This window comes from Periophthalmus magnuspinnatus, chromosome 4, assembly GCF_009829125.3.
Source record: "Periophthalmus magnuspinnatus isolate fPerMag1 chromosome 4, fPerMag1.2.pri, whole genome shotgun sequence".
Classification (NCBI taxonomy): Eukaryota; Metazoa; Chordata; class Actinopteri; order Gobiiformes; family Gobiidae; genus Periophthalmus; species Periophthalmus magnuspinnatus.
The window spans coordinates 20,282,617-20,310,581 of NC_047129.1; the positions used below are offsets into that span (position 1 = coordinate 20,282,617).

A 27,965-nucleotide genomic window follows, 5' to 3' on the forward strand; every position below is an offset into this window, starting at 1 on the left:
ACAAAACAATATACTACAGCTTCACAAACCTGGTGTGATGTGCAGTAGTTTCATTAACACTGATTGTGATGTGATAGCGCTGTGAAGGGGCTTTGGACTCAGCGGCAAAAACGAAAGTGAAACATATGAAACATGATAATACATTGTTTTGGGCGAATATAGCATTTTCAAAACAATAAAAGGAAACCTGGAGATTTAAGTATGTTAGCTAATATTCCATAGAAGTAAAATACTCCCTCTTTAATACTCCATAGAGGTAAATACTCACTCTTTAATACTCCATAGAGGTAAATAATCACTCTTTAATACTCTCTCTTTAAGTCATGAGATGATGTTGGATGAGAACTCTATAGAGACAATGATCTGTGATTATCCCAAACATGATTCAAAATACAGGCTGTTTAACGTTCTGATTTAGACACAAGTTTTGGTTTAATTTTGTTTTGTAGAAGTTGTTTTATTTTGAAGACTGAAGATTTTGGTCTGTGATTTAGATTTGATCGTGATTCAGTGATCAGAGATCGAATAAGAATCAAAATGTCCTGATATCGTTTGGTCAAAAGTCTTAATATCGAGGACCATCTCTGTGGATGGAGCTGGAACAGAAGGAACTACACAGACCATGATGCTTTGCTTTGTTTCAGTGACAAGATGAAGAAATAAATATTAACTCTGTGGATTATGACAGAACTGAGTCGAGTTGAGGCTTTTTAAAAGGAAAAAGGATTCAGTGTTGTTATGTTGCAGAAAACGTCACCATCACACAGAGAAATCTGGAAATCGAACATTTCGTCCATTCACATTCCTCGTTTTTACGTTAAGATGTAAGGTGGATTTAACCAATCACAGAGAACTTCTCCTGTCATTCAGAGCAGTACAGAGGCCGACCAATAGGAAGACTTGATTTTTATATTTATATTGTCCAGCCTCATGCCTCCCATAATGCATTTCTAGTGACAGTAGTTAGTCACAATCACGGCTCTATGGACCACGGCTCTTTGGACCACGGCTCTTTGGACCATGGTTCTTGGACCACGGCTCTATGGATCACGGCTCTATGGATCACGGCTCTATGGATCACGGCTCTTTGGATCACGGCTCTTTGGATCACGGCTCTTTGGATCACGGCTCTTTGGATCACGGCTCTTTGGATCACGGCTCTTTGGATCACGGCTCTTTGGATCACGGCTCTTTGGATCACGGCTCTTTGGATCACGGCTCTTTGGATCACGGCTCTTTGGTTTGTATGTATGGGTGTTTTTGGTGTTTTTTTGTTTTGTTTCCTGTGACCGTGTAATCGTAGCCGTGGAGGCTCCGCCCTCATTGTTGGTGCGGTAGCTCCGCCCTCTTTCTCTCTGTTCTGTGTAATCTGAGCCTCCTGCTGCTCAGTCACTGGGTCGACCTTCTGTTATGTCATTAAGACGCTCAGTTCAACTCCAGACTGTGCACAGGGGTTAGCATGTTTAGCATGTTTAGCATGTTTAGCATGGTGAGGCTCTTTGGTACAGTTTAAAAAACACTGTATAAGTATTATTATGTATCTAAAGAGGTGCCATCTGCTGCCTCCAGCCACCGGGGGCAGTCAGTCACATGTCACATGTTTATTTGTTTGTAGATCTGATACTGGGCTTTTCTTTGATAGTCTGTAACCTCAAAAATATCAAATGGAGGCTGCGTTTTCAACTGGAAACTGAAACAGAATTTAACTTTGAAACCGATTTGACTTGTGAGTTTGGGGCAGATACAGAGGGGAGGTAATAGATTTCTGAGCTTTTGCCACACCCCCTTTTTAATCGACCAACCGCTGGGCAGCACATGTCTTTAATCCAATTATTTCTATAGTGGCCCACAGCCCTGTAATGTTCCCTGTATCATTTTCTTCTCATTCTGTGTCATTTCCAGATGTTCTTCTTCTGCTCGTTGTAGAGCTGCTGCTGCCTCGTTTTAGGTCTTGTAGATGTGCAGAGGCAAACGCAGAGGAGCAGGGGGCGCCAACAGAGGAGCTTCAAAGCTTCGTTACTTTTGCTGCATCGATCTCGTGTCTTTGACGTTTGCTCAAGGTTATTCTCTATTGGCTCAGGCTGCAATGGCGGCATCACCGTTTTACACCAAATAAGTCAAAGTCTGTCCACAGGAGGCACAGTATCGAATTTTAGTGTAGAGGATTATTGTGGGAAGAAATATAGAAGAAATACATTTGAAATACTGTGATTTCTTTCATTAGAGTTGTCAGTTTTTTTAGATTTATGAACTCAATCTCCCTGGATGTGGTAACGTTAATGTGACAAACAGACGGATTAAAAAAACACTTTACTTTTATGTTTATTTTTAAGGAGCAAAGGCTGAATAGAAATCACATAAATTTGAATGATTTTTACATTTTTGAGTCCACACGATCACAACTATCGATGAACAGAATAATCTGGACATCCTTACTGTCGACTGACATTCTAACCTGTCACTATAGTCTCTATATCGACTTATGACGACTTATCGACTCAAATATGAAATATTTTTTCTACAGGGGGATTTTTGTTTATTTTTTGGCTACATGAAAATATTTAACGACTGTAGTGTTTCATTCTGCTCTTCATTTATTGCACCTCATGATTTGTAAAAAATATGTTTATCGTATGTAGTTTGTATTTGATGAGGACTTTTTATTTTCCTGGATGTTAGAATCAGGCCTGTCACACATTGCACTGGACTGCATCAAAACACGACATATGTTTCATGTTTCAGTTCCAGTTTACTGTGCTTCTCATTGTAAATCTTCACATATGATCTGGTCAGATCTCAGGACTTGGGTTGTGTTGTTGTGTCCTCGGGCAAGACAATTCACCCACAATGCCTAGTATGAATGTGGGGTGTGTGTGTGTATGTGTGTATGTGTGTGTTGGTGGTCGGAGGCGTTGATGGTGCAGATTGGCAGCCTTGGTTCCATCAGTTTGTCCCAGGGCAGCTCTGGCTACAATAGAATCTTACCACCGCAGAGTGTGGAGTGAAGAATGTTCTGCAACGTGTCACACAAAAGCTTTATATAAATCCAGTGCATCATTGTTATTATTATTAATATTATTATGTTGAGTTTCTGTTGAGCTGAACTACTTTGTGCATCTTTGCTACAGTTTACAGACACTGAAGGAGAGTCTGTGGTGTGTTATTGACTGGTGCAAACTGTGGACTCAGAACTTTAATATAAAACACACGTTACTCGAGGCCTTTTTGTGCATTCCAACTTTTTTCAGTATTTTGCGTCTCCGCTGTGGCCCCTCCCTCTGGCACAAAATCTGAGATAATGTATTGTCTGGTTACTATAGTTTCAAAACACTGTGTAATTTCTGTTTGTGATGGCGTCAGAGCCACAGGCCCTCTGCTCCCTCCTCGTGCACGCTCACCTCTGCTCCCCCCTCGTGCACGCTCACCTCTGCTCCCTCCTCGTGCACGCTCACCTCTGCTTCAGGTCGACGGTAAGTCGAGTGTAGATGAGCAGACTGACTTTTTATAGGCATTTTTCACAGCTCGTTTAGCTTTACCTTGATGGCAAAACTCACCATCAAGGTCAAGCTAACAGCAACTAGCATGCTAATGTGCATTTCATGATTATTGAACAAAAAAAGAAAAAACACTTTCCAGTTAGATGCAGACAATACACAACGGACTTACTCTGATCTCAAGAGCGGCTTATACAGCACAGGGCAAGACACATAAATTTATTTATTTTAAATCGTTGCCTTTCATTTCTCAGCTCAAAAAGTGATGTAGCAGACAGTTTTGAGTCCACGTCTGGTCACTAGATCTTAATCATTTTAAGATGATATCGGCGCCTTAATGGAGGCCTGAGTGCTTCAGGTGCAGAAACATGTTGGCAGCTCCACAGAAGCTTGTATATCAAATGCTCTGTTCTCTCGAAAATGGTGCTTCATTTAAAAAGCTGACTGTTTTTGATCTTTTCCTTAAAAAGTATAACGTAAACTTCTTGCCAGATATCTGTGCATGTCTGTATGTGTGTGTATATCTGCGTGTGTGTGTGGGGTGTGTGTGTGTGTGTGCGTGTGGGTGGGTATGTGTCTGTATGTGTGTGTGTGCATATCTGTGTACAGCTGCAGAGTCCCTTAGCGACGTCTGCAGTATTTTACAAACTTGGAGCCGTTTTTCGATCAGTGCTGAGATTCTTGGCTCGTCCAAAACCAGGAAACCGGCCGAGTTCTGCAGACGCTTTATCTGCAGAACCGGGAACTGTGCAAAGTGCAGTGTTTTCTCTTAAACCCGGGGCCTCCTGTGTGTTTTGGCCCCGCTCCAAAGCCTCAACATTCAGACGTCCCTTAAACCGTAACTATGTCAGCTCCACCGTATCCCAGACTTCAACTGCTCTCTGCTGACTTTAAAAAGCTCCAAACGCTGTCATATGGAAACGTTTGGGTAGAAGTAAAAACCATATCTGCAAACTGTCAGAATTCAAGCTTTTAGCTCAAAGATGTGTGTTGCTTTTTACTTGCCTATGTTTGCTCTCTAGAAATGATTTTGTATTTTACTACTGGTTGGATTTAGATAAAGAAATGAAGAAACATTTGAAGTAGATTTTGTGGTCTGTTTGTATTGTCGTTCACAGAAAAGGCCTGGAAACACACCAGTTTCTGCCACTATAGGGCCATCCAAGTATTTAATTTTTTGTTAGTGTGAGATTTGTGTATTGTATTGTTTTTAATTTACCATTGAAATAAATGCACACCGACGTTTCACTGAAGTAGTCTCATTATAATTCACAACCGCATGAGCAAAATGCAGTGGATAATATGGGTTTTGCTCAGAAAAATGGAGCCAAAAACATCACAAAGGGTCAGAAGACTGGACTTTTTATTGGCTGTTTTGTTGTTGAAATCTGTTTGTAGAATAGACTATTTATATAAATGGACATGGCTAACCTGCTATCCGCCGTGTTCCAAACAGGAAGTGATCATGGGCGCACTTCCAGCTCCATCGACTCTGGCTCCAATTCACTTTCTGTGTAAAAACTGTGTCCCCTCTCTCTGTAACTGCTGCTGTTAGACTTGTCATTTTGGTATTAAATGTTCATATTATTTAATTTTTTTTTTTTCACTATTGTGTCTGTAAATCAACATATGAACATTAATAACAGACAAATCAGGCGCCTCCTTTCCCCGAGGTCGCTCCGCTAGTGTTAGTAACAGATTTGGCAGGGAGTGGGTGACTTCACACTCGCTCAGTCCACTTCTTTACACAGGCTGTGTAGCAAACATTCAACACACTTCAGTTCTTACTGACCAGTATGCTTTAACTTCACTGCTAAATCTTGTTGCTCTGATTTAAATCACCATTTAAAAAGTTTTTGTCTTGAATGAAGATATATTTTTTAATGATATTTTTGGAAGTAACCTCTCCTGTTTCGTCCAATCAGTCAAGTCTTTAATCAGAGCAGAGGCAGGACCTGGTACAGTGTTGGCCCAGTCTAAGTCTGTATGTTTCAAAGTCATCTCGTTACTACTCGTTACTCAAAATTGGGCGATGGTAGAGTGTTTGTCCACTGATCTGATCTGTGTGTACATCACAGTGGGAGTGTCGGCAAAATGGCGTCTTGAAAATAGTCGATTAAAGATTATTCAAACATGAATCACTCCAAATACAACTTCAGAGGCTCAATGAGAAGAAACGACTAGAACAGGGTTAAAGATCTGAACAGAACAGTCTGAAGAACAGGTCTGATTTAACTCGTTTTAGTTTGTTTTTGAGTTGTAGTTTAGTGAAGTATCTGCCTAATTTTCAAATCCTGCCTGTTAAAAATGTTCACTCTTTGCTCGCTGAGGTTCCTCTGCACCATCTTTGTTCAGCTCTTTTTTTCTAATCCATCCAAATTCCACCTCTCCAAAAGATCTGACCCGGCTCCGAGCCAGGGGTCCCCAGTCACTCCCTTCACTGTGAACAATAGCCAGGACTTAAAATGAACTCTCCCTGAAAGAAACTGGGAGAGGATGAGGAGCAGGGGGCATTGAGCGGAATAACCCCAAATCCCCGTTCCCTCCCCCAAACACTCGGCATTCACCCAGCCCCCTTCAGCCCCCTTCAGCCCCCTTCAGCCCCCTTCAGCCCCCTTCAGCCTCCTTCAGCCCCCTTCAGCCTCCTGCAGCACGGGCTCTTGCACTGCGGGAGCTGGATCACTGTGTTCTTCAGGTCCCTTTCGTCTGTTTTCTCCTGTGTCGAAGCCTTTCTCTGGGGCTCTGTTTGACATATGTTAACGCCGAGGCAGAACCGCACACTTGTTGTTGTGAACGGCTGCTTCCAAATTTGTCCTAAATTTCCATTCGTGTTAGTGCCGTATTTTTGTATCTGAAAAGGCGTGAGTCTTGGGAGCAGATCTGACAGGGAGTAAATCCGAGCTCTGGGATATTTCCTCGGAGCAAAGGTGAGGGTTTGGTCAAAGTGAGCGAAACACATTCAACAGGCTCCATTTTCAACGCCTGGTTTAACTTGGCACTTTATTCATCTACATTACTATACTATATATGCGTGTGTGTATGTATGCTGTACGTATACGATTTTTAACAATATTGTAGATTTATAATAGTTTTTGTGGTTTAAATTTGCTTTTTTTTTTTTTTTTTGCTTTTTTTTGTCATTGGCAGAAAGGAGTTTCAATATTATCATTTATCGTCTGTATTTACTTCAGCGATATATTGATATATCACTACAGAGAAATATCGTGATGAAAGATCATATTGAAACTACTGTACGCCTCTGATTAAGATTCAAATGAACCAGTGAAAACCAGTGAACCATTTTAAACAGAATCACTAAAAGGCCACATGAATGAATGTGATATAGGTGATGATGTACGTAAGTGTTCTTTACCTGAGCGCAGAACAAAAGGACGTATCACCAGTGTGGTCGTTCTAATCTGTTTGCTGACCGCTGCGTTTGACCCTGACCTCTGTGGGAGTTCTGTCCCTGCAGTGTAAATGAGGTGCTGCAGGTTTGAAGGTTTTCTCTGCCAAAGTGAGACCCGAGAGACGACGACTGTCAGGAAACAAGTTTGAGCTTTTGGATCCATAATCTCAGTGTTAGAATTATGCTGAAGGTAAACTGTAGGTTTTTTTTTATTTTCTAATGGAACAGGTGCAGATCTGTCTCCAATTTCCCAGATTTATGCTTTAGACTGTTTATATAAATGGCTAACCTGTTAGCCACCACGTTCCAAACAGGAAGTGATCATGTGCGCACTTCCAGCTCCATCGACTCTGGCTCCAATCACTTTCTATTGAAAAACGGCGTCCCCTCTCTCTGTAACTGCTGCTGTCAGACTCATCATTTTGGTCTTAAATGTTCGTATTAACCCGTTCTACATGATCCTGGGTTTTTATTTCACTATTGTGTCTGTAAATCAAGATATGAACATTAATAACAGACAAATCAGGCGCCGCCTTTACCTGAGGTCGCTCCTACTAGTGTTAGCAACAGGTTTGATTGACAACGTTGCTAAGGGCCCATTCCCTCCTAAACCTACTGTGGGGTGTTACTTTCAACAGTCTCGCTCTGGATTGGCTCTTTGGTTGCTATGATACTCGTGATCAGAATTCCAAATATGGAACTCTGCTCTAGAATGGCCCCTATAACTGCTCCAGCCTCGATGAGCTTCATTTGGAGCCGTCACACTCAATCAGTCCACTTCTTTATACAGTCTGTGATTTATACTCTATTTCTTTCTTCTGGATTTGGATTCTGAATCACAGTTGATTTTCTAATTGTGGAAAAAGTTGTACTTTTTAAAATTTATATACATTTTTGTACCAACACCAGTAAACTGCAAGATTATAAACTGATGATCATTTTGTGTGGAAAATATCAGAATGTAATAATCTGTTTTCTGCACTGGGTTCAATCTTTATAATAAAGTACAGTACTTTTGACTGTTCTCCAGGCCGAGAGCTGACAACAAACACAACACGACAATAAACACAACACAACACGACAACAAACCAACACCAGCATGTCCCCGCTCACGACCTGATCATTCACATATGACCACATTTTCTGTGTCTTTGGGGACTTGCCTCTGTTTGGCTGCAATCTTTCTCTTTGCCTCTCCTCCCCTCTCTCTTGTCTTCCTCTCTCTCTCCCTCTCTACAGGTGAGGTTTACATGTCGTTCACTGAGTTCCTTTTAAAGGCTCGTTCCTGAGGCAGGTCCAGGTCTCACAGGCTGTTTTCACGTTCTCACCTCATGTTCATATCCTCTGAGCCGCTGCAGCCAAAACAAGCCTCCGTTAATCGCTGCCGTTTCATAAAGTTTCATAAAGCAGCTCTGTGACATAATGTGACTCAAAATGTCCCCGAGTTTAATGTGAGTCCAGTCAAATCCACGGTTTTCCTCTGTGTTTCAAATCGTTCACTTCACTGCTCTTTTTAAGCACATTCTGTTTTTAATGTGACGCCTTATTTATGTTTGAATACAGCCAGTGTTTTTGTTCACACTGAATGGATCAAATGTCTCGTATATTTGTGTCGACAGGAACCGAGGTGTGACTCAAAATACAACAAGAACAAACTTCCCTCTGACTTTGATAAATGAAGCTTAAACAATCTGCACATTTTATTGGACAGGACCATAGACTGTATATATAAATGGACATAGCTAACCTGCTAGCTGTAGCGTTACAAACAGGAAATTAGCATGGGTGTTCTTATAGCTCCATCAACTCTGGCTCCAATTCACTTTCTATGTAAAAACTGTGTCCCCTCTCTGTAACTGCTGCTTTCAGACTCATCATTTTGGTCTTAAATGTCTGTATTAACCCGCTCTACATTATCCTGTTTTTATTTCACTATTGTGCCATTAAATCAAGATATGAACATTATAACAGACAAATCAGGCGCCTTCTTTTCTCAAGGTTGTTCCTGCTAGCGTTAGCAACAGGTTTGATGGACAGTGTTGCTAAGCGCCCGCTCCCTGATAAACCAGTGGGGCAGAATGTGAAGGAGTGCGACAACAAACTGGAGACAAGGTACACGCCCACTGTGACGTACGCACTTCCTTCTCCAGTTTTATTTTCTTAATTGATGATACTCGTAGGATTCGGCAGCGTTGCACAGTCATTTTGATACAAATGAAAAAAGTGCTGCTCGCTAGTGTGATGTGCAGCTTTCCATAGGGGGCGCCAACAACATGTGGTGCCTTGTTGTGATGACGTTTACGGCAACATCAGCTCCCATCGGGCAGTTTTCTGTGTGACCACCACAGCGTGACCTAAACATGCCCGTGATATTTACAGCTGTGAACTACACGCTTCACACTTGTATCTTAATAAAATGACAGATTCTTTCGTGTGGTGTTCGGGGTCGGCTGCGGCGGCCGGGTTCATCTTGGCAGCAGCAGAAGCCGTATCGTTTTATCGGGATCATAGTCATATAGCCCCGGCTTGTGTTCAGTATCTGTGTTAATCAGCCGCTGTAAGTGCCCTGGGAGAACATGCCGTGGAACAAAGCGTCGCGTCTGTGGAGGGGCCAGACGTGAGCTCACATCTGAGAAACACGAGAACACGGACCACCCCAGAACAGCTCCTCCTTATCCTGCCCATCTAAGCTGCAGATCAGATCGTTCATACTCCAGCCCTTCAGAGACCTCCAGGTGTTGGCTATAAGGGCTTTGGGAATTTTGACAAAAACTTTGAGCGCTGTTAGATATAAATGGAGATGTTAAGATGAAAGTATTACTAGAACAAATAAAAAACGAGGTGCCTGATTTGTACTGTCGTAGAAAGAAGTTATCAAAGTTTAAACTATTTGCAGCTGTCCAAAGTTATTCCTCGTGTTCCTAAAGCCTTTACACTGTTTATAAAAGAGATGGACCAGTAAATTGATAGTGACAGACTGATATTTGCGGATTGGCTATAAATCTCCAGTAGAGGGCGATATTTTATTTGGCCCAACCAGCTGCCGAAATACGCATGAAAAATATGTGCTTAAAGCCATAGACTGTAAAGAAGTGACTCAGTGTGACGTCACAGCATTTAGCTCCAAATGAAGCTCATCAAGGATGGAGCAGTTATAGGGGCCAATTGAAGCCCAGTTCCATATTTGGAATTCTGATTGAGTATCATAGCAACCAAAGAGCCAATCCAGAGTGAGGCTGTTGAAGGTAACACCCCTTCCCGCACCACTGGTTTAGCAGGGAGCGGACGCTTAACAACACTCTGAATCAAACCTGTTGCTAACACTAGCTTGAGCGACCTCAGGTAAAGAAGGCGCCTGATTTGTCTGTTATTAATGTTCATATCTTGATTTACAGACACAATAGTGAAATAAAAACCCCAGGATCATGTAGAGCGGGTTAATACGAACATTTAAGACCAAAATGACGAGGTTCACTGCAGCAGTTACAGAGAGAGGAGACACAGTTTTTACATAGAAAGTGAATTGGAGCCAGGGTCGATGGAGCAGAATAAGAATAAGATATGCCTTTATTAGTCCCACAGTGGGGAAATTCCAGATTAGGAAGTGCACTCATGATCACTTCCTGTTTGAAACACGCTGGCTAGCAGGTTAGCTGTGTCCATTTATATAAACAGTCTATGCTCGTGACATATTGTGGTGTGAAAAAGACTCAAAGAACTTGAGCAAACAGTTTGAGATTCATTCATGGTAAAGGTTCACATGTTTATACAGCACTTTTCCTCTTTCAAGGCTCAAAGCGCTTTACATCAAGAACCACTCACATGCACATTCACACACATATTCATACACCAGACACTGGGGGTGAGGGGGGTTAAGTGTCTTGCCCAAGGACAATGACAAAATTGCCAAAGATTATGTAAAAGCCAGTAAACCCCGCCCCATCACAAACACACAGGCTGCAGATGGACAGGTATGACAGCAGTGATGTAACAGTGTGGTCTCATATCTCTGTAATTAGATCTGGAGTCCAACACAATCAAACATAACGTCTTTGGACACAAGCGCTGCTCTTAAAGTCTCACAAAGTGGTTATTTATGGTGTGGGCTTTTCCTTTGAGTCCACAGCTGTGTGAAGCCCCCAGACTAAAGCCTGATGGACCAGTCCAGAGCCCAAGAATGTGACGCTAATCCTGGACAGTTTATGCAGACAGACCAGGCGCCCCATCTCCACATGGACCAGGAAGTGTGTGACAGAGGCCCGCATGTGAAAGGGGCCTGTGTGTGACGGGGGCCCGTGTGTGACAGTGGCTCACATGTGACAGAGCCCTTTACACAATGGTGTTTTTGGCCCATTTCCAGCTTTATGCTTGATGCTTGTTCCAGATCCTTTTTTTTTTTTTTTTTTTTTTTTTTGCATAGATGTGTTGAGCTGTAGCTTCGGCCAACACCTTTTCGGCTAAGTTTGTTTTAAGGCAGTAAAGAGATGTTGATCCATATCATGTACGGATTTATTTTATGCAACCGGAAAAATAAATATTCATAGTATTTTAATGGGGCTCAGTTGGAGTGTTCATCCTTTGATTCGGACGTTGGTGGTTCGAAACCTGCTCTCGACATAAACCTCAGTTCAGCTCCCAGAGATGAATACTGTAATTGTGTCCTTGGGCAAGACACTTAACCCCCCCTCACCCCCAGTGTCTGTGTGCACTGGTGTGTGAATGTGTGTGTGTGTGTGTGTCTGCGTTTGGTTTGAGCCTTGAAAGTGGAAAAGTATTATGTAAAAATGTGACCTTTTATCATCCTACTTAATAATATTGATCCAAAATGTAAATAGAAATATATATTATAACCCATCAAATCATATATATAACCCATTAAATCATAAATATAACCAGATAATAATCACCAGAATAAGCCTCTTCATAGTGGCTTTTTAAATTACTGTTTTCATTTTCCAAAAGAGACATTTTTGAAGCCGCCCTACACCCTGAGCCTGCTATCTAATTGCAACTAAGTACAGAAATGTGGGTGGGGATAGGGGGTAGGTGAAAACAGGAATTTTCAAGCTAATTCCACATATGCTAATTCAAGATGATTGGGCAGATTATGTCGCCTTTAACGACCCTCAGCCTGATTTTTTTTTTTTTTCCCACATGGATTTTAATGTGTCAAATTAGAAAGCGTTCTATTGTCCTTTAATCAGGAAGTGCGTGTTAGCATGCTTAAATATACTGTTCTGTTTTTCACATTTTTAGGATGGTAAAAATCAGGTCCAGCGTCTTTAATCTGTCTCACACACTCTCTGATCTGAGTGTAATATTTGTGGAGTGTACGGTGGACCATTGGCTCATCTGGCTGACAGCTTCGCCCGGGTGTGAGCGGCGCAGAGGTGCCAGCGGCGGCCGGGCAGGTTGGCACTGGGCCTGGCGTGGCGTTTGAGGCGTTGGCGCTGGTTTGCTGTTTACGATTGTGGTGTTGTTTCTCAAGGATTTGGTTTCACTCAGTAACAAGGAGCAGCTGTGGAGTGGAGCACGTGACACTCGTACACACTCGAACACTGACCTGACACAAAATAAACATGAGCAATGGAAGGAAAAATGTCCACTGATGTCATCACGATTCCCTGGTGATGCTAACTGTAGGCACTGCTCTGTCTGAGGCCTGTTGGAATAGTCATGTGGACCTGTGATCTGTTCTAATGTTGTTTTCTAGTCACAAACAGACCTGGAGTTGTGTTTTGTTTCATTCACACATGTTTAACACAAACCCTGCATATTTAGGTTGAGTTCTTCTCTCAAGCTGAAAACACTCTGTTCCACCTTGTGATGTCATCATGTGGTAAAACAGGAAGTGCTCCATTGTGTTTTTAAACTCCATCCACCTTCACTAAAATCATTTGGATAATTTCAGTCCTGGAATTGCCAATCTCTACTGAACTAAAGGTAAAAGGAGCTGTTAACTTGAAAACTACCACTTCATGACATCACAAGGTGGAACAGAGCTTTGGAGATGTAAACAGACTAATAATAAAGTGTTCTTCAAACAAGTGTGAATGAAAAAAACACAACTCCATGTCGCTCACAGGGGTCAGGGGGGGTCATTCTGTTTGCTCTTTAAACCTTGTTCTGTAAAATAAGGTTTTTTTTATCATTATGATTTGGCTTTTTTCATTTGGAAAATCAAACTGCTGCATTTTCTCATTAAGTCTCATTCCTTTGGTGGGACTAATTTGCCCAGTACTGTGTGTGAGGTTTGGTGCTCTGCCTCTTTTCCTCTCTCTTTCTCTCCCTTTCTCTCTTTCTCTTTGTACTGGATTCACTCAGGTCCCTCTCTTTCTCTATTTCTCTTTCTTTATCTTTTGATTTGCTCAGGTCGTCTGCTTTGATGTGTCTGTGGAGTCTTTTCACGTTGGCTTCACTTTAACAGTAAGTTGCTAAGTCCCATGATGCATTGCGAGTCTGGCGCTTCTGCCCCGTTAAATAACACCGTGCCGTCGGCTCCAGGTCAGTGTGACCTGAGAACAGCTGCATTTGAAATAAAAACAACACAAAATGTATGTCTGAGAGTTTAATGATGTTATAATGTTGTTTTCCTGATCACAAACAAACTTGAGTTTAATTCTCAAACTTCTCTCATCGGCTCATATTTGCTCCGCCCACCTCTCTGTGTGTGCGCGTGCGTGCGGTGCATGATACGATCCATGAATTTCAGAATGATGAAGATTCAGGACTGTTGCCATAGCGATTAACTATTGAAAACGGAGTGTTCATCTGTTGAATACCAAAGTGAAAGTGTGAAGTCGTCGGCAGCTGAAGCCCATAAATCTGCTGCTTCAGGAACAGGAAGTGCTTGGTGATTTCTAATTATTAAAGTATGAGAGTATTAACCCCTCGAGGTCTGTGGCTTTGTTCAAGTCGTTTCACTGATGGAGCAACAACGACTTTAACACAAACACACACATACACACTCAACGAGCTCCCTGTTTAACACTCAGCAAGTGTACACACACACACACACACACACACGCACGCGCATATACTCAGTGCGCACATGCACACACACACAGCAGAAGTCTTCAAACGAGCGTCTCCTCATGAGCTCGTTTGGCCTCCTCTAATTAACAATGTTTGATGCTCAGTCCAGCGTTTAATTATCTCCAAATCTCCAGAAGTGACTTTTTCAACCAAGTTTCCGTTTGGATCTGCAGCTCAGAGTCTTTTAGGCAACAAGTCAGTGAATTTTATTTAATTTTATTTTTTGCAATTAGACGACATCAAACCATTCTTTCTGTTGTGTGTAAAGATTTTTTAAAAAGTCCATTTTAGAATCAAAAAGATGAAACCTGAGCTACATCGATTAATGGACTAATTAGATCATCATAATCTTTGTCTGAACTTTACAAACTCAAACTCACACAAAAACATGATTTACAGCAAAGACGGAGACAGAATTAATTCAAAATGTTAAAGAAAACAAAACAATTCTCAAAAATATAAGCCTCAGTCTCCTGATTTCAGCCTTTTTGGTTTATAATGTTTTTAAAGACCCATATTAAGCTGTTGACTTAAACTACCCCTTCATGACATCACAAAGTGGAACAGAGCATTTTGAGCTTTGGAGATATAGACAGACTAATAATAAAGAGTTACTCAAACGTGTGTTGAAACAAAACACAACTCCAGGTCTGTTTTTGAGGAGAGAGCAGCGTTAAAACATGACTTAACGCTCACGAGAGTCCATTTTGTGTCATCGTGGACCTTAGTTTTATCCAGATGAATCGTCGCAGCTCTAGTTTTACTTTTCGACCCCATAGCTCGTCTTTCAATACGTCCCCATCCCCCTTTCACCCTCCGTCCTCCACCCTCCTCCCTTCATTCCTTTACTTTTTCTCGCACATGTGGAAGGCATTATGTCCTGTCTGGTGCAGAGTGAGCGCAAACATTTCGGACCAGAGTGAGGGGCTTCTGCAGCGCACGGGGCTGATGGAGGGAGTGCGTTTTCAGCTTGTTGTTTGGATTAAAGTAGGTTCTTGTTGTTTCAGAGCCACAGCAGCCAGTAGGACGTGTTAAAGGAGTCATGGATACACTGCTTTGTTATTGCGTTCATTTTCTTATGTCCCTTTAAAGATAGAAACACAGGTCTGGACTTTGGTCACTATGAGGTTGATCTGTTTGAATTTAGAAGATTATAGAACCAATGGTGTTTGAAATGGACCAATCACAGCTGCTTGTTTGGGTCACATGTCTCTCAAATGCTCCATTGTCCTTCATGGGAGCGACAGTGGCTCAGTTGGTAGAGCGTTTCGGATTCGAACCGCCAACCTTCAGATCTGTGGACGCTCAGAACATAAAAACATCATTGGTTGAGTGGTCAAATCCACTGATCCACAGGTTGGCGGTGCGATTCCAGCTTCCAAAGATGAATGCTGATGTTGTGTCCTTGGGCAAGACACTTAACCCCCTCACCCCAGTGTTTGCGTACACTGGTGTATGAATGTGTGTGTGAATTTGTGAGCGGTTCTTGAGCGCTTTGAGCCTAGAAGATGGAAAACCGCTGAATAAAAATGAGACCTTTGACCCTTTATCATAACAAAATACTCTTTCTGTACTATTCCTCTGTCCTTTGTTTTTCGTTTTTACTCATTCGCCGCCATGTTTGCATTAACATGAACGGGCCATGCTTTTCTCTGATTGGTTCGTGCACTTGTCAGTCACGCCCGTCTGAAATCAGGAAGACATTTTAGGCCGAAATGTCTTTGTAAAGTGACGTAAATGTTTGTGGGTTTGGCAGTTTTTCACTTTGTTTTCTTCATAATCGTCGTGCGCAGACTCACTATTCGATCCTGGATGGGAGTTTCATTTTGAACCAGGTCAAAACTTCACCATTCAAATCAAAAACATCCATTTCATCAGGAGTATTTGTTGGTCTAAAGCGCGTCTCTGGCTTATCCCTCAGGATGTGGTCTTTGTAGCTCATGTCAAACGTCTCTGCCTTTTACGCTGAGCTGGTTTCCAGACGTCGCTTGAGGTTCTGAAACGACGCTGTGACAGATTTAGACTCAAACCACTTTAAACTCTTTACTAGGACCAGGATCTGAAACGGGGATTAAGAGTTCCAGCTGTTTAGGCCTGGAGCTATTTACACTTTAGTTTTACATCAGTGAATAATTCAAACTAGTCTCGTCATAATAACTTAACAGTTTATTGGTTTATTTTAACAGGGACCCAGTGTAAACACATTAGTCTCATAAAAGAAGAGACGTTTTACATCAGATTCAGCTAAAGCTCATTTCCATCTGCAGTTTTTATACTTAAGAAACAGAGTGTGTTTAATACTGAAACAACAGCGATGATTAAAACACTTTCTTAAACAGTATAATGACGTTTCCAACACAAACTAATTCACTCGGATCCAGAACAAACACTTTAATACTTTCTGAAGATGTGAATCTGGTCCCAGGTGAATCTGCCAGAGTTCAAATGGGCGTGATTGACAGGTGGATTAGCCAATCAGGGACAGGCATGGTCCGTCCGAATCAGAAAAATAAAATAACAGGGCTGAAAAACATGGTGGACTTCTGTAGAATCAGTGAGTGAAGCCTAAACTCTGTCAATCTGAGAAATGTGGTTTTATTTGTAAATCATAGGTGACCAATGAGCTCCTTTTTTATTTCACACGTGTCACTGAAATAAACAGATCTGATTGGACGATCACGTTTGACCGGGTTTGAGACGCAGCGGAGGATGAGGGACCAGACTGATGTCAATACAACGAGACCAGTCTGGATCTGCCAGGCTACAAACTTATACTTTCTTTAGTTCAAGGCTGTGTGATGTAACTCTGATCATGTGGATGGATTCAACCAATCACAGGGCAGCGTTTAAGAGTTAAAGAAGCAACAGAAAATGCATTGTTTTATGGACTGGAATGAAATAAAAATCGTGATCTGGCAACAAGAAAATTGTGATATAAAATTTGTTGCCATAATCACAGTATTGATACTTGTTCAAATGAGTATCTAGTTTTTGTATTGATTAGTATTGATTATCTGGCTCTTGATTCTGATACACACAGAGTAATTACATTTATACCTACTCCTTTCAGTCATGTGACCGCTCTGTTTTGCTCATTACAGTCTAAATCCGTACAACACTGTCAGCTTTAATGACGACTGCACAAACCACAGACTGTTCATCTACAGGTGCCTTCAGGGGACAAAATAAACAAAACATTGACGTGAGGCGATTGGACACACGTAAATGTTGATTCTCCAGGTTTGAGACACAGTTTCCCCAGACTGTGAGTCTGCAGCGTCAACAAAAATATCAAGTCAGATGGTAATCGATAGAGCTGTCCTCAAGGTATTTATTCGATTAATTGGTGACGCTGCCTTTGTCGACCAAGTTTGTTTGTTGTAGAGATCGCCTGATGTGGGTTTTTTCATGGTTGATACGAATGCCAATTGTTTAGAATCCAGAGAAAGTGAGTGCTGATGAGCTCTGCCCGTGATTAAAACCTACGACAAACTGATCCACTGCCTTTAAGAGAGCTGTGTCACATTTACTGCAGTTCCCTTCGTGTTAAAGTTTTCATATAAAACTATGTGTGTATTCAAAGTATCCCCCTCTGCTGGAGATTTAAACCTGATACTCTAAAAGTCCAAATATCGGCCCCATGTATCGGTCTGTCTCTAGTTCAGTGTTGTGGACAGGATCCTCATCAGCACAGACAAGCTCCTGCTGTTCAGTCCAAATAAGAGAAATACACAAAAAGACAGCTCATTAAAACAAAAAAAGTAAATGTACATTTCAAATCCTTGAGTACCTCTAAAGACGACATATAAAGTTCATTAATACAAAATGAGAAAATATGTTTCAAGTCATGACATTGCATTAACTAAATCTTTTATTTCAGTTAGAAGGAAATATTTTGAGAGGATTTTGGAGTGAATCCAGTGTTTAATCTGCTTTTTCCACATCAATACTCTTACCTTACTTTTCTGCATAAATAGTGTTTTTTGCATGAGTTCCCCCTGCAGGTGTTGTCTTGAGTGCAGTTTGGGTCCGACACAGAGATGAGGAATCGTTTTCAGAGCTTTTGCCAGACTTTTAGTCGACCAGTCTACTGGCGACACATTTTTATCGACCAAGAATGTCTTTAGTCGACTACGACCGAACTGATCGATCTAAAACTACCTTAAAAGCTTGGCTAAGACACCGACCTGACCAAAAAAAAAAAATTGTAGTGCCTCTTAACCTGGAGGGGGCACTATAATGACCCTCTCTTAGTCTAGTTCTTGCCCCATAAAGAACTCTACTTTTTATTGGATTATAATGAACATTTGTAAATCTTTAACTCCTCATTCTACTACATGACTAAGTTAAATATCAAACTGATATTGAGCGGCTTCTTTCTACTGACTCATGGACTCTGTTTGTTGTGGGGAAAATGCTCTAACAATCCACATGCAACCCATATTATACTGAGACTGTATCCATGAGCAATACACTATATCCAGTGTCAGGATGTTCGAACCAGTAACCCTCTCATTAGTGATGAATACTGCACCTGTTATGCTACTTCAAATATCCGAGTGTATGCGCATCTGACGCTTAAAAAAACTAATTTTCTTGGTAAATGTTTGAAAATGTGAATGTTTTAGTTGTTTTTCCTGCTGCTGCACCTCTCGCAGTTTTACCCCGATGCCATGTTTCTGTGTCTCCTCACATTTAATGACAACAGTTTCCTCCGTACATCTGAAGTCTCTGTCCTGGCTAGCCGCAATTATTTCTGAGTTTTTCTTGCATTGCAGACGGCCTGTTTTTCCGTCTCTGGCTCGTAGCTTTGGGCGCAGAAACATGAATCGTAACGGTGAGGTAAAGTGGGAAGATGGTGGAAGCCAAAGAACGCTTCCATCAGCACGAGCAGCACATTCACATCAGAGGCTCCGCTCGTCTGCTTCAGCCCAAACCCAAAGCCTTTGTAGTGCAATGAGCCGAGCCTTGGCTGGGGGCAGGGGCTGGGGGCAGGGGCCTGGGGGGCGGAGGCAGGAGCGGGGGAGGGAGGGAGCGTTGGTCCCTGGAGTCTGGGGCTTTTATCTGTCAGATGTTCGGCAAACCAATCTCTGAAGGCTCCACACAGATCCGAAAACATGAACGCAGCCTGATGCTAAATGCCTGTTACGTTTTCATTATATTGAGCTGTTTTTAGTGGTAGATTCTGAGTATGTTCTGAGTTGTTTTCTATTATTGACCTTACGACAAACCCATAGATCAGTGAAGTGAGAGGAGATGGACTTAAAGAGGAGGTATATACTGCAAAATCGTATCTTCCTCTCATGTTCTAACACTGTTCCCTCGTCAAAAACATGTCTAAAGAGGTTTTTGATGTCATCCATGCATGTTTGAGTCATTTAGCGATCTCTCCTGGGCCCTATTCAACCCTTCTTTACAGTTATAGTATAATTTTCATGCAAAGATCCACCCACAAGCCTACATCACACATGCTCCAACACGACAATTCTCCATAAATATACAAAAACATGATACAAAACAGTACAATACAGCTTCACAAACCTGGTGTTATGTGCAGTAGTTTCAATAACGCTGATTGTAATGTGATAGAGCTGTGAAGGGGCAGGGTTTTTGTCATGTAGAGCAGTTACAGAGAAAGGTTTTTACACAGAAACTGAATTGGACAAAGTGTTGTGCTCATGATCACTTCCTGTTTGGATCGCGGTGGCTAGCGGGTTAGCTCTGTAGATTTAGATAGATGTAGATTTACTTCATAACTTTATTTCATTGTTTTTATGCCACAGTTTAAACTTGCAGGTGTTTTAGGTTTAGAAACTGAAGAATATTTTTTTTCGCTCCAAACAAACTGCTTTTGTGTCCGTTTATGCCTCTTTGATGCTTACCATCATAAAACTCACTGATGTTTCACTATCTTTCGTTTGCTTTTCTCTCCGTAATTACCTGCGCGGCATCCTCGTCTCTGTAAACTCTCGGCTGGGTCTGGTTCTGCGCCGGCGCTCGTCTGCTCCGTTTGGGTTTCAGTCGCGGCTCCATTAACAATGAAGAGTCACTTAAAAGAGAAGAGGCTCTTGGCGACTTTATTACTTCCCCTGGAGCCTGAAGAAGCGTCCCAACAGACCGGCCCAATTAAACGCAGCCAAACGCCATGACTCAGCGGGCCTTTGTGGTGGTCCTACAGGCCGAAGAGACGGATTTAACGTGTGACAATAGAACAGAAGCCGGGAAAAAGTAACACCAACTCGATACTGATCCTGATACCGCGATGATAAAAACACTTTCTTTATCGATACCTGTGAAAAATGAGGATCTAGTTTCGATATTAGTTTTATAATCAATTAGCGTCTGGTCAACAGCTGTGGTCAAAAATGTTTGTTTTTCATTATTCAGTGTTGTTTATCCAGACTTAAACCAGATAAAGATTTCAAAACGTTCTCTTCTCTCTGCTACATGGAGATAGACTTGATTTATGTTTGTTTAATGCTTCTGTGCGTAGTTTGACTAAAATGAATGACATTAATTATAATTCTAATTGTAGAATGTTGCACAGTATGGTTTTAACTTCCTGTCTCCTTGGAAAGGCACAGGTCGCTCCTTCAGGTGATCAATGTGTCACATAGTTTATTACATTTAAAAATCTACTACAAAAGATGAACTGAATAGGACTGGTCATTTCTGAGGAGCGCTGGACTGTGGTCAGATGAATCCAGAGGTGGATGGAGCTAAGCCAGAGACAAAAGAGACTCTGATCACACGACTCAGTTTAAACACTTTTCTCTGAGCTTAAAGGGCCCATATTAAAGGGCCCATATTAAAGGGCCCATATTAAAGGGCCCATATAAGGCTATTTTCTCTGTTCTAATGTTGTTTCCTCATCACAAACAGACCTGGAGTTGTGTTTTGTTTCATTCACACATGTTTAACACAAACAAACCCTGTATATTCAGGCTGAGTTCTTCTCTCAAACTGAAAACACTCCACCTTGTGATGTCATCATGTGGTATTACAGAAAGTGCTCCACTCCACTTTTACTAAAACTGTCATTCTGGTTAAATTCATAATGCTTTTATACTGTCAAAATTCACCTTTAGTTAAAATTTATGTATATTTCCTGACGGGATTCTCCTTCAGGTTTGAATGAGCCACGTGTCACTAAACAACAGAACAGGACTGTATTTTTTATTTTAACATTTTTGTAAAAGAACAGAACAATAACAAACCACAGGTGCACAACTCTGGACCGTCCTCTGGTTTGTGTGTTTGGTCAGAGGTGTGTAGTGACCGTCCTCTGGTTTGTGTGTTTGGTCAGAGGTCTGTAGTGACCGTCCTCTGGTTTGTGTTTGGTCAGAGGTGTGTAGTGACCGTCCTCTGATTTGTGTGTTTGGTCAGAGGTCTGTAGTGACCGTCCTGTGATTTGTGTTTGGTCAGAGGTGTGTAGTGACCGTCCTCTGGTTTGTGTTTGGTCAGAGGTCATCTTGGGGCGCAGGTCCACAGTGGCCAGCCTCCTCAGTCCTCTCGGGTTTCAGACTGGACATTCCTCAGCTCCTGCCTCGAGCTGTGAAAACCACTGAGCTGCAACAACAAACAAAGCAGGAACGCTGGGAACAAACGTGTGGCTCCGGCTGCTCCGCTGGATGAGGGGAATCGGGAAACTGATAATGAAACGTGCAGTAGTGTGTATAATAGAATATTAAATATATTATCTATATTAAAACTATTTGAAACTGAAGCTGATTAAACATAATGCGAACTGAAACCTGCGGAGTGTCTCTCCTCTGTTCACTGGTACGTTTAAAGCAGCACTTTTTACAATATAGAATTGTTTTGGGTGAAAGGTTTAATAGCAGTAGTTGTAGTAATAGTAGTAGTAGTAGCAGTAGTAGTTGTCGAAGTAATAGCTTAATTTGTCTTTTGTTGTTCAAGTTGTTTTGACAGTTCTGTATTTCCTGCTGAGGAGGGTGTGGATCCAAACATGTTCCAAGTTCTGTTCAACTGTTGGAAAAGATTAAAATCCTTGAGTGACACAGATAAATGTATGGCATGTTCTGAGATGTTTAGGTCCTGCATTCCACAGCGGCTTCAGAACGACTTCAAAACAGCTCCAAAACGGCTCTAAAACTACTCTAAAACTGCTCTAAAACAACTCTAAAACTACTCTAAAATGGCTCTAAAACAGCTGCAGCAAGTTGTATTCTGCACAGAGCCACTAACAACTTGGAGTTCTTTCAGTAATGCCTTTTTGTGTTTAGTACAATTTCATACTGACAAAAAACTGACCCTCATTACAAGTTTGCTTTATGTAACTTTTCTTGTTGAAAATCTGTCACCTGCTTGTCTCCATGGAGATGTCATTGCTTTGCCTTTGGTCTCAAAATGTTCATATTAACCCGCTCTACATGATCCTGGGTTTTTTTATTTCACTATTGTGTCTATAAATCAAGATATGAACATTAATAACAGACAAATCTGTCCCAGAGGTCGCTCCTGCTAGTGTTGGCAATAGGTTTGATTGACAGCATTACAAGGGACCTTCAACACCCTCACTCTGGATTGGCTCTTTGGTTGCTATGATACTCACAGTTGGAATTCCAAATATGGAACACTATAACCAGGCCTCAGTGAGCTTCATTTGGAGCCAAACGCTGCAGGTGATGTCACACTCACTCAGTCCATGTCTTTACACAGTCTGTTGTCTGCCTGTCTGGGTTGTGTTTTGCTGACGCTGTATTTACAGGCACATTTAGCCTAATTGAAGTTGAGTACATTTCATTTGAAGCCTAATCTACTGAGTATAAGTCTAATGGGATTGTTATGGAGCAAAAGGCTGCATTGTGTCCTTGTTTATATGTTGGTATATTCTCCATTTAAGCAACACATACATTTAGAACTTTAGAAAAACAACTGAACAACCCTCATATCAATCATTTATGAGGATTTATTTTTTGGCATTGGACCATATAATACGGCCCAAGGCTCAAGATTAATCAAATCAAAACCACAATTTAAATGGAGGCAAATCACAAAGTGTGTCAGATGCCCGCCCTGTGTCTCCATGGGGTCTTATTCCATATAAATATCTCACCCTGCATTTTAGATCTGTACAAACATGTTCTGAAATGTGATTGTTGTTTTAGTTGGCCATTTCAGATTTTCAGTCTTTTGGTCGGTTCTTCTGGTTTAAAATGTGAACAGAACCTTTTAACAAATATCTTTTCATAAACTGGCTCTAGCTGGCACTGGTAGATCAAGGCATAGTTGCATAAACGTTTGTAGCGGGCAGTGCATTGTGGGTAATTGTCGTCTTCTGGAATGTGTCTCTCAAAAGGTGTAGACAGGTAGCAGGAAATGTCTGCTGTGTGGAACCAGGCAATTAAAGGCTTTGTGCGCAGTGGGGCCGTTTTTGACAGAACACCGGTCTATCTGCTGCCTTTACACAAACATTAGCTTTAGCATGTTTACTAGAGTTACCCGCCTACTTGCTACCTCTACACAAATGTTAGCTTTAGCGTGTTTACTGGGATTACCCGCCTACCTGCTGCCTCTACATAAACACTAGCTTTAGCGTGTTTACTGGGGTTACCCGCCTACCTGTTGCCTCTATACAAACGTTAGCTTTACCAGGTTTAATGGGGTTACCGGCCTACCTGCTGCCTCTACATAAATATTAGCTTTAGCATGTTTACTGGGGACACCTGTCTACCTACTGCCTCTACACAAACGTTAGCTTTAGCATGTTTACTGGAGTTACCCGCCTACCTGTTGCCTCTACATAAACTGTGTTTACTGGGGGCATTGTTCTTTCTCGTTGCTCTTGTACAAAGCTGGTTACTTTTATGGTAACAGTGAAGTCTGGCGTTGTCGAGAGATTGGCGTGCTCCCATGGATGACCCTTAGAATGGCCTGGTCACTCATCCGTGCAGTGCAGCGTAGTAAATGGTCAGTGGTTTCCCTTTTAATTGGGTTAATGAGGCGTTGTGGTTTGGCGTTTCATTTGAGGGCATTTTTATATCGTGCTTTTCCACACTCAAGGCTCGCAAAATGCTTCACATCGAGGAACCGCTCTCCCGTTCGTGTCGTGTCATTCCTAAGATTGTTATTTTTGTTATTTTGTTGGTTTCAGTCTAGAGCGACTTCAGCACCACTAAAGTTTAAAGACATCGACTAAAGAGATGCCCTGTTGCCTTAAAAGGGGGCATGGCAAAACCAATCTAAACTATTATAATCTGACCATGTATCTGAGCCAAACTGCACTGACATGGCTACACCTGCAGGGGGAGTTCATGCAGAATCAACTGTTTGTATGTAAAAAGTAGGGATACACTGATACTGACACTTGTTTTATATATATCTGTGCTGACACTGAAAAATGAGCTGGACTGGGCCTCGATTTTGACATCAGATCAGGAGATGCCATTTTTCAGTCTCTACGCTGGTATAGATTAATATTGCGCCTAAATCCTACACGTTCTCATGTCTGCTGTGGTCTCGTGGAAATGTTTAAACTCCAGACTAAATTCCTGAAGCCCCACAGCCTGAAACATTGCAGTGTTTTATTTTGTACATGCACTAACATCATTATCTCTTTTTTTACAGAGAATATTCAACTCTTTCGTGTACACAGAGAAGACGTCGAATGGAGAGACTGAGGTGCAGCAGGTGAGTTAAAAGCCCCGCTCCCTTCCCTTTCAGCCCCGCCCATTCCCTCTTGGCCCTGCCCCCTCCTCACAGCCCCGCCCTCTTCTCTCAGTCTGTCAGTGTTGTCGTGGTCGTGGGCCAGCGCTGGGCTGTGTTGTGTTGTGTCTAATGCACTTTTTTAGCCAAGACACATTCTCTCACGCACAGAATGAGAAGCATCAGAGGAAAAAGAGGGATTATTAAAATTCTCCAGCTGCCGTCTCATTGGCTTTGAAGCTCGTCTGCGTCTCCCCTCGCCCTCCTCACTGTGAACGCTGTCGGCAGAACTCGATGTGAAACTCTCCAGTCTGTGCCTGGAATACCAGCTCACAATTCTACATTTTGATGACAGGAAAAAATTGGTTCAAAATATCAAAGTCAGAAGTGTTTTGTACTTGAGGGGGTCTGCTGTCTGTGTCTCCATGGAGATGACATTGCTTTGCCAGGAATGTTCCACAGTATGGCATTAAATAGATGTATCTTGGATTTATTAATTTACAGCTAAAGCGATACCATGAAAAAGTTTGCCTCTCCATAGATATGAGCTGTAACTTTGCCGGGAGCTGTCACCTGCTTGTGTCTATGGAGATGGATGAGTTTAATGCCATATTGTGGAACATTGCAGACAAAGCAACAAGAGATGGCCATGTCGTGCAGATATTTGGACCGTCTAGTGTATTTGCCTTAAATCCTCAGCTCAGGCTGATGTTTAATTTTGGTCGATCTGCTGCATAAAAATCCCCACAAAGCTTTAAATGAACAGTTAATACACTTAATAATCCAAAGACACACTGCACAGACGTGACTCGACTGAGGGACGACACAGATGTCACAGAGCCGTCAGGTCTGACACTATGACCCTCTCACAGGTCTGTTTAAACAGGGCTGTGAGGGAGAGTAGAGTCAATTTAAATAATATAATGTGGAGAAAATAATCAAAGTTGGCATTAAATATCACCCCCCAAAACATCGAGTTTATCGGCATCTCTAATCTCCGTGGAGACGAGCTGGTGGTGGACCAACCCCAAAATACAGGGTTGGCCTTTAAATGTCCAGTATTATAAATGTACAGTTTGAGCTGTTGTAGAGCGCACCTGGAGAGTTGTGTGTTTCATTCACACATGTGTAACAATCCTGCTCATTGGAGGAGATGTTTTTAAAGAATTCTCACTCACATTTCTTACACAAAGATGCTTTGAAGCAGCTATTGATTTTGGCCTGATTTACTCCTGCTGCAGATGGCTGTCGGCTTTTTTTTTAAATTAGAGACTGAAGCCACTCATTTTCCACATGATTTTAAATGATGCACCGTGTGAGGGGTCCAAACGTCGTCTAAAGAGTTCTGTGGCGTATATGATGGTTTCACATTAATGATCCTGTTGTAGAAGGATTTTTTAAACTGTGCCAATGTTTTTACATAAAAGTATCTCTGGTTTCTAAAGACCTTGGTGCTTCGTGTTTAGCATTTCATCCACAAACAGCTCCACATGTCAAAGGCGTCGTGCGCTGTAGTCTGTGTGTGTGTGTGTGTGTGTGTGTATATATATATATATATATATATATGTTTAAACGATATGCTTCTCACTGGAGTGTCACGATCTTGTGTGTGTATACATGTGTGTGTGTACGTGTATATCCATGTGTGTGCGTTCATGCTTCTCACTGGAGCTGGATCTTGGCAGAGAAACAATAAACCTGAGGATGGTAAACAGCCACCAGCGACAACACACACATTTGTGTTTGTGTTTCCTCTGAGACTCTGAGCCCTCTATATCCATCTGTGTGTGTCTGTGTGTGTCTGTGTGTGCATCTGTGTGTGCGCATGTGTCTATGTACTGTTGTGGAATTTCTAATAGTAAAAAAACCTTAAAGATATAAAATCAACAGAGAAGCTGTCTTGAATCAAAAAGTCTGGTTTATTGAATCAACTGTCAAAGAGCTGTTGTCCCTAGCAGTGTCGTCTCGCCCTCAGCTGACAAATATGTATGTGGAGTACAGTCACTACACTTTAAGAACTCTTCAAGTTTCCATATTTTCTTCTTTAGTTCTTTTCTGTGACTCATAAAGTGCTCATTAGCGCCCCCTGCTACACAAATGATCAGGTCACTTGATGATATTGAAACTCCTTTATACACTGACACAGTGATCTTCAGAGACAATGAAAGGCCACAAAAAGAAAAATTCCTCATTATTCACCACAATGAATTTATAAGCACTTTTTACAACCCTCTGAATCCAGAGCAGGGTAAAAGCCATGGACCTGTAAACACTGGACATGCGATGGACTAGTGGCCGCTGCAGCTCCAGGAGCTTGGGCCCAGATTTTCTCACTGACCATATTTATGTGATATTTCAGACTGTTCTGACGGGGCATCCAGCTTTCACAAAAGGACGACTTTGTAGGATTGTTCTCTATTTTCACAACATGAGCTTTAAACTTTTTAAAATCCTCAAAATGTCTAAAAGTCAGTACAAAAAGTACACACTAAAATTACTGAAAAATAATTTCTTTGTATCGTCTTTAGAAGTGGACACAGTGATTATTGTGACCCACAGGTTTGAGTCTCAGCTCAAATAGGAATTAAAATGTGCTGGAACAGTTTGGTTTCGCTCTGAGCAGAGAGCCTGGACTCTGAGCCAAAGACCCGTGAGGAAGAGGAGAGGAGGATGATGATGAGAGGGGCTGAGGGGACGAGGAGGGGGAGGAGACGGGCCGCTGGGGAGAAGGAGAGGGACTGTGGGGAGGAGGAGAGGGACTGTGGGGAGGAGGTGCTGCAGTGGACACAGTTTCTCCTCTGTGTGTTCATTATTCAGACTCTTCACATCTGTCTCTGTGTTTAATGATGAGGTTCTGTGGTTTCTGTGTAAAAACTGTGTCCCCTCTCTCTGTAACTGCTGCTGTCAGATGCGCCATTTTGGTCTTAAATGTTCCTATTATGTGTATTATTAATCACATGATCCTGGGGTTTTTATTTCACTATTGTGTCTGTAAATCAAGATATGAACGTCAATAACAGACTAATCAGGCGCCTTCTTTCCCCGAGGTCGCTCCTGTTAGTGTTAGCAACAGGTTTGATTGACAGTGTTGCTAAGCGCCCGCTCCGTGCTAAACCAGCGGTGCGGGCGGGAAGGGGCGCGTTACCTTCAACAGCCTCGCTCCTGATTGGCTCTTTGGTTGCTATGATACTCGTGGTCAGAATTTCAAATATGGAACTCTGCTCCACATTGGCCCCTATAACTGCTCCAGCCTCGATGAGCTTCATTTGGAGCTGAACGCTTTGGGTGACGTCACTCTCACTTAGTCCACGTCTTTATACAGTCTGTGGTTTCTACCCAGAGAGTGTAATTGGACGTAG

General features: G+C 42.0%; 1 protein-coding gene across 2 annotated transcripts in view; it reads left to right on the forward strand.

Annotated features, from left to right (window-relative positions):
• The window catches only part of cachd1 (cache domain containing 1), a 100,755-nt gene that overhangs the window by 5,207 nt on the left and 67,583 nt on the right, over positions 1–27,965 (forward strand). For both annotated transcript variants that reach the window (XM_033965202.2, XM_055221024.1), the window contains exon 2: positions 24,529–24,591. In XM_033965202.2, coding sequence (XP_033821093.1) covers positions 24,529–24,591 — 63 coding nt within the window. The remainder of the gene's footprint in view (positions 1–24,528; positions 24,592–27,965) is intronic.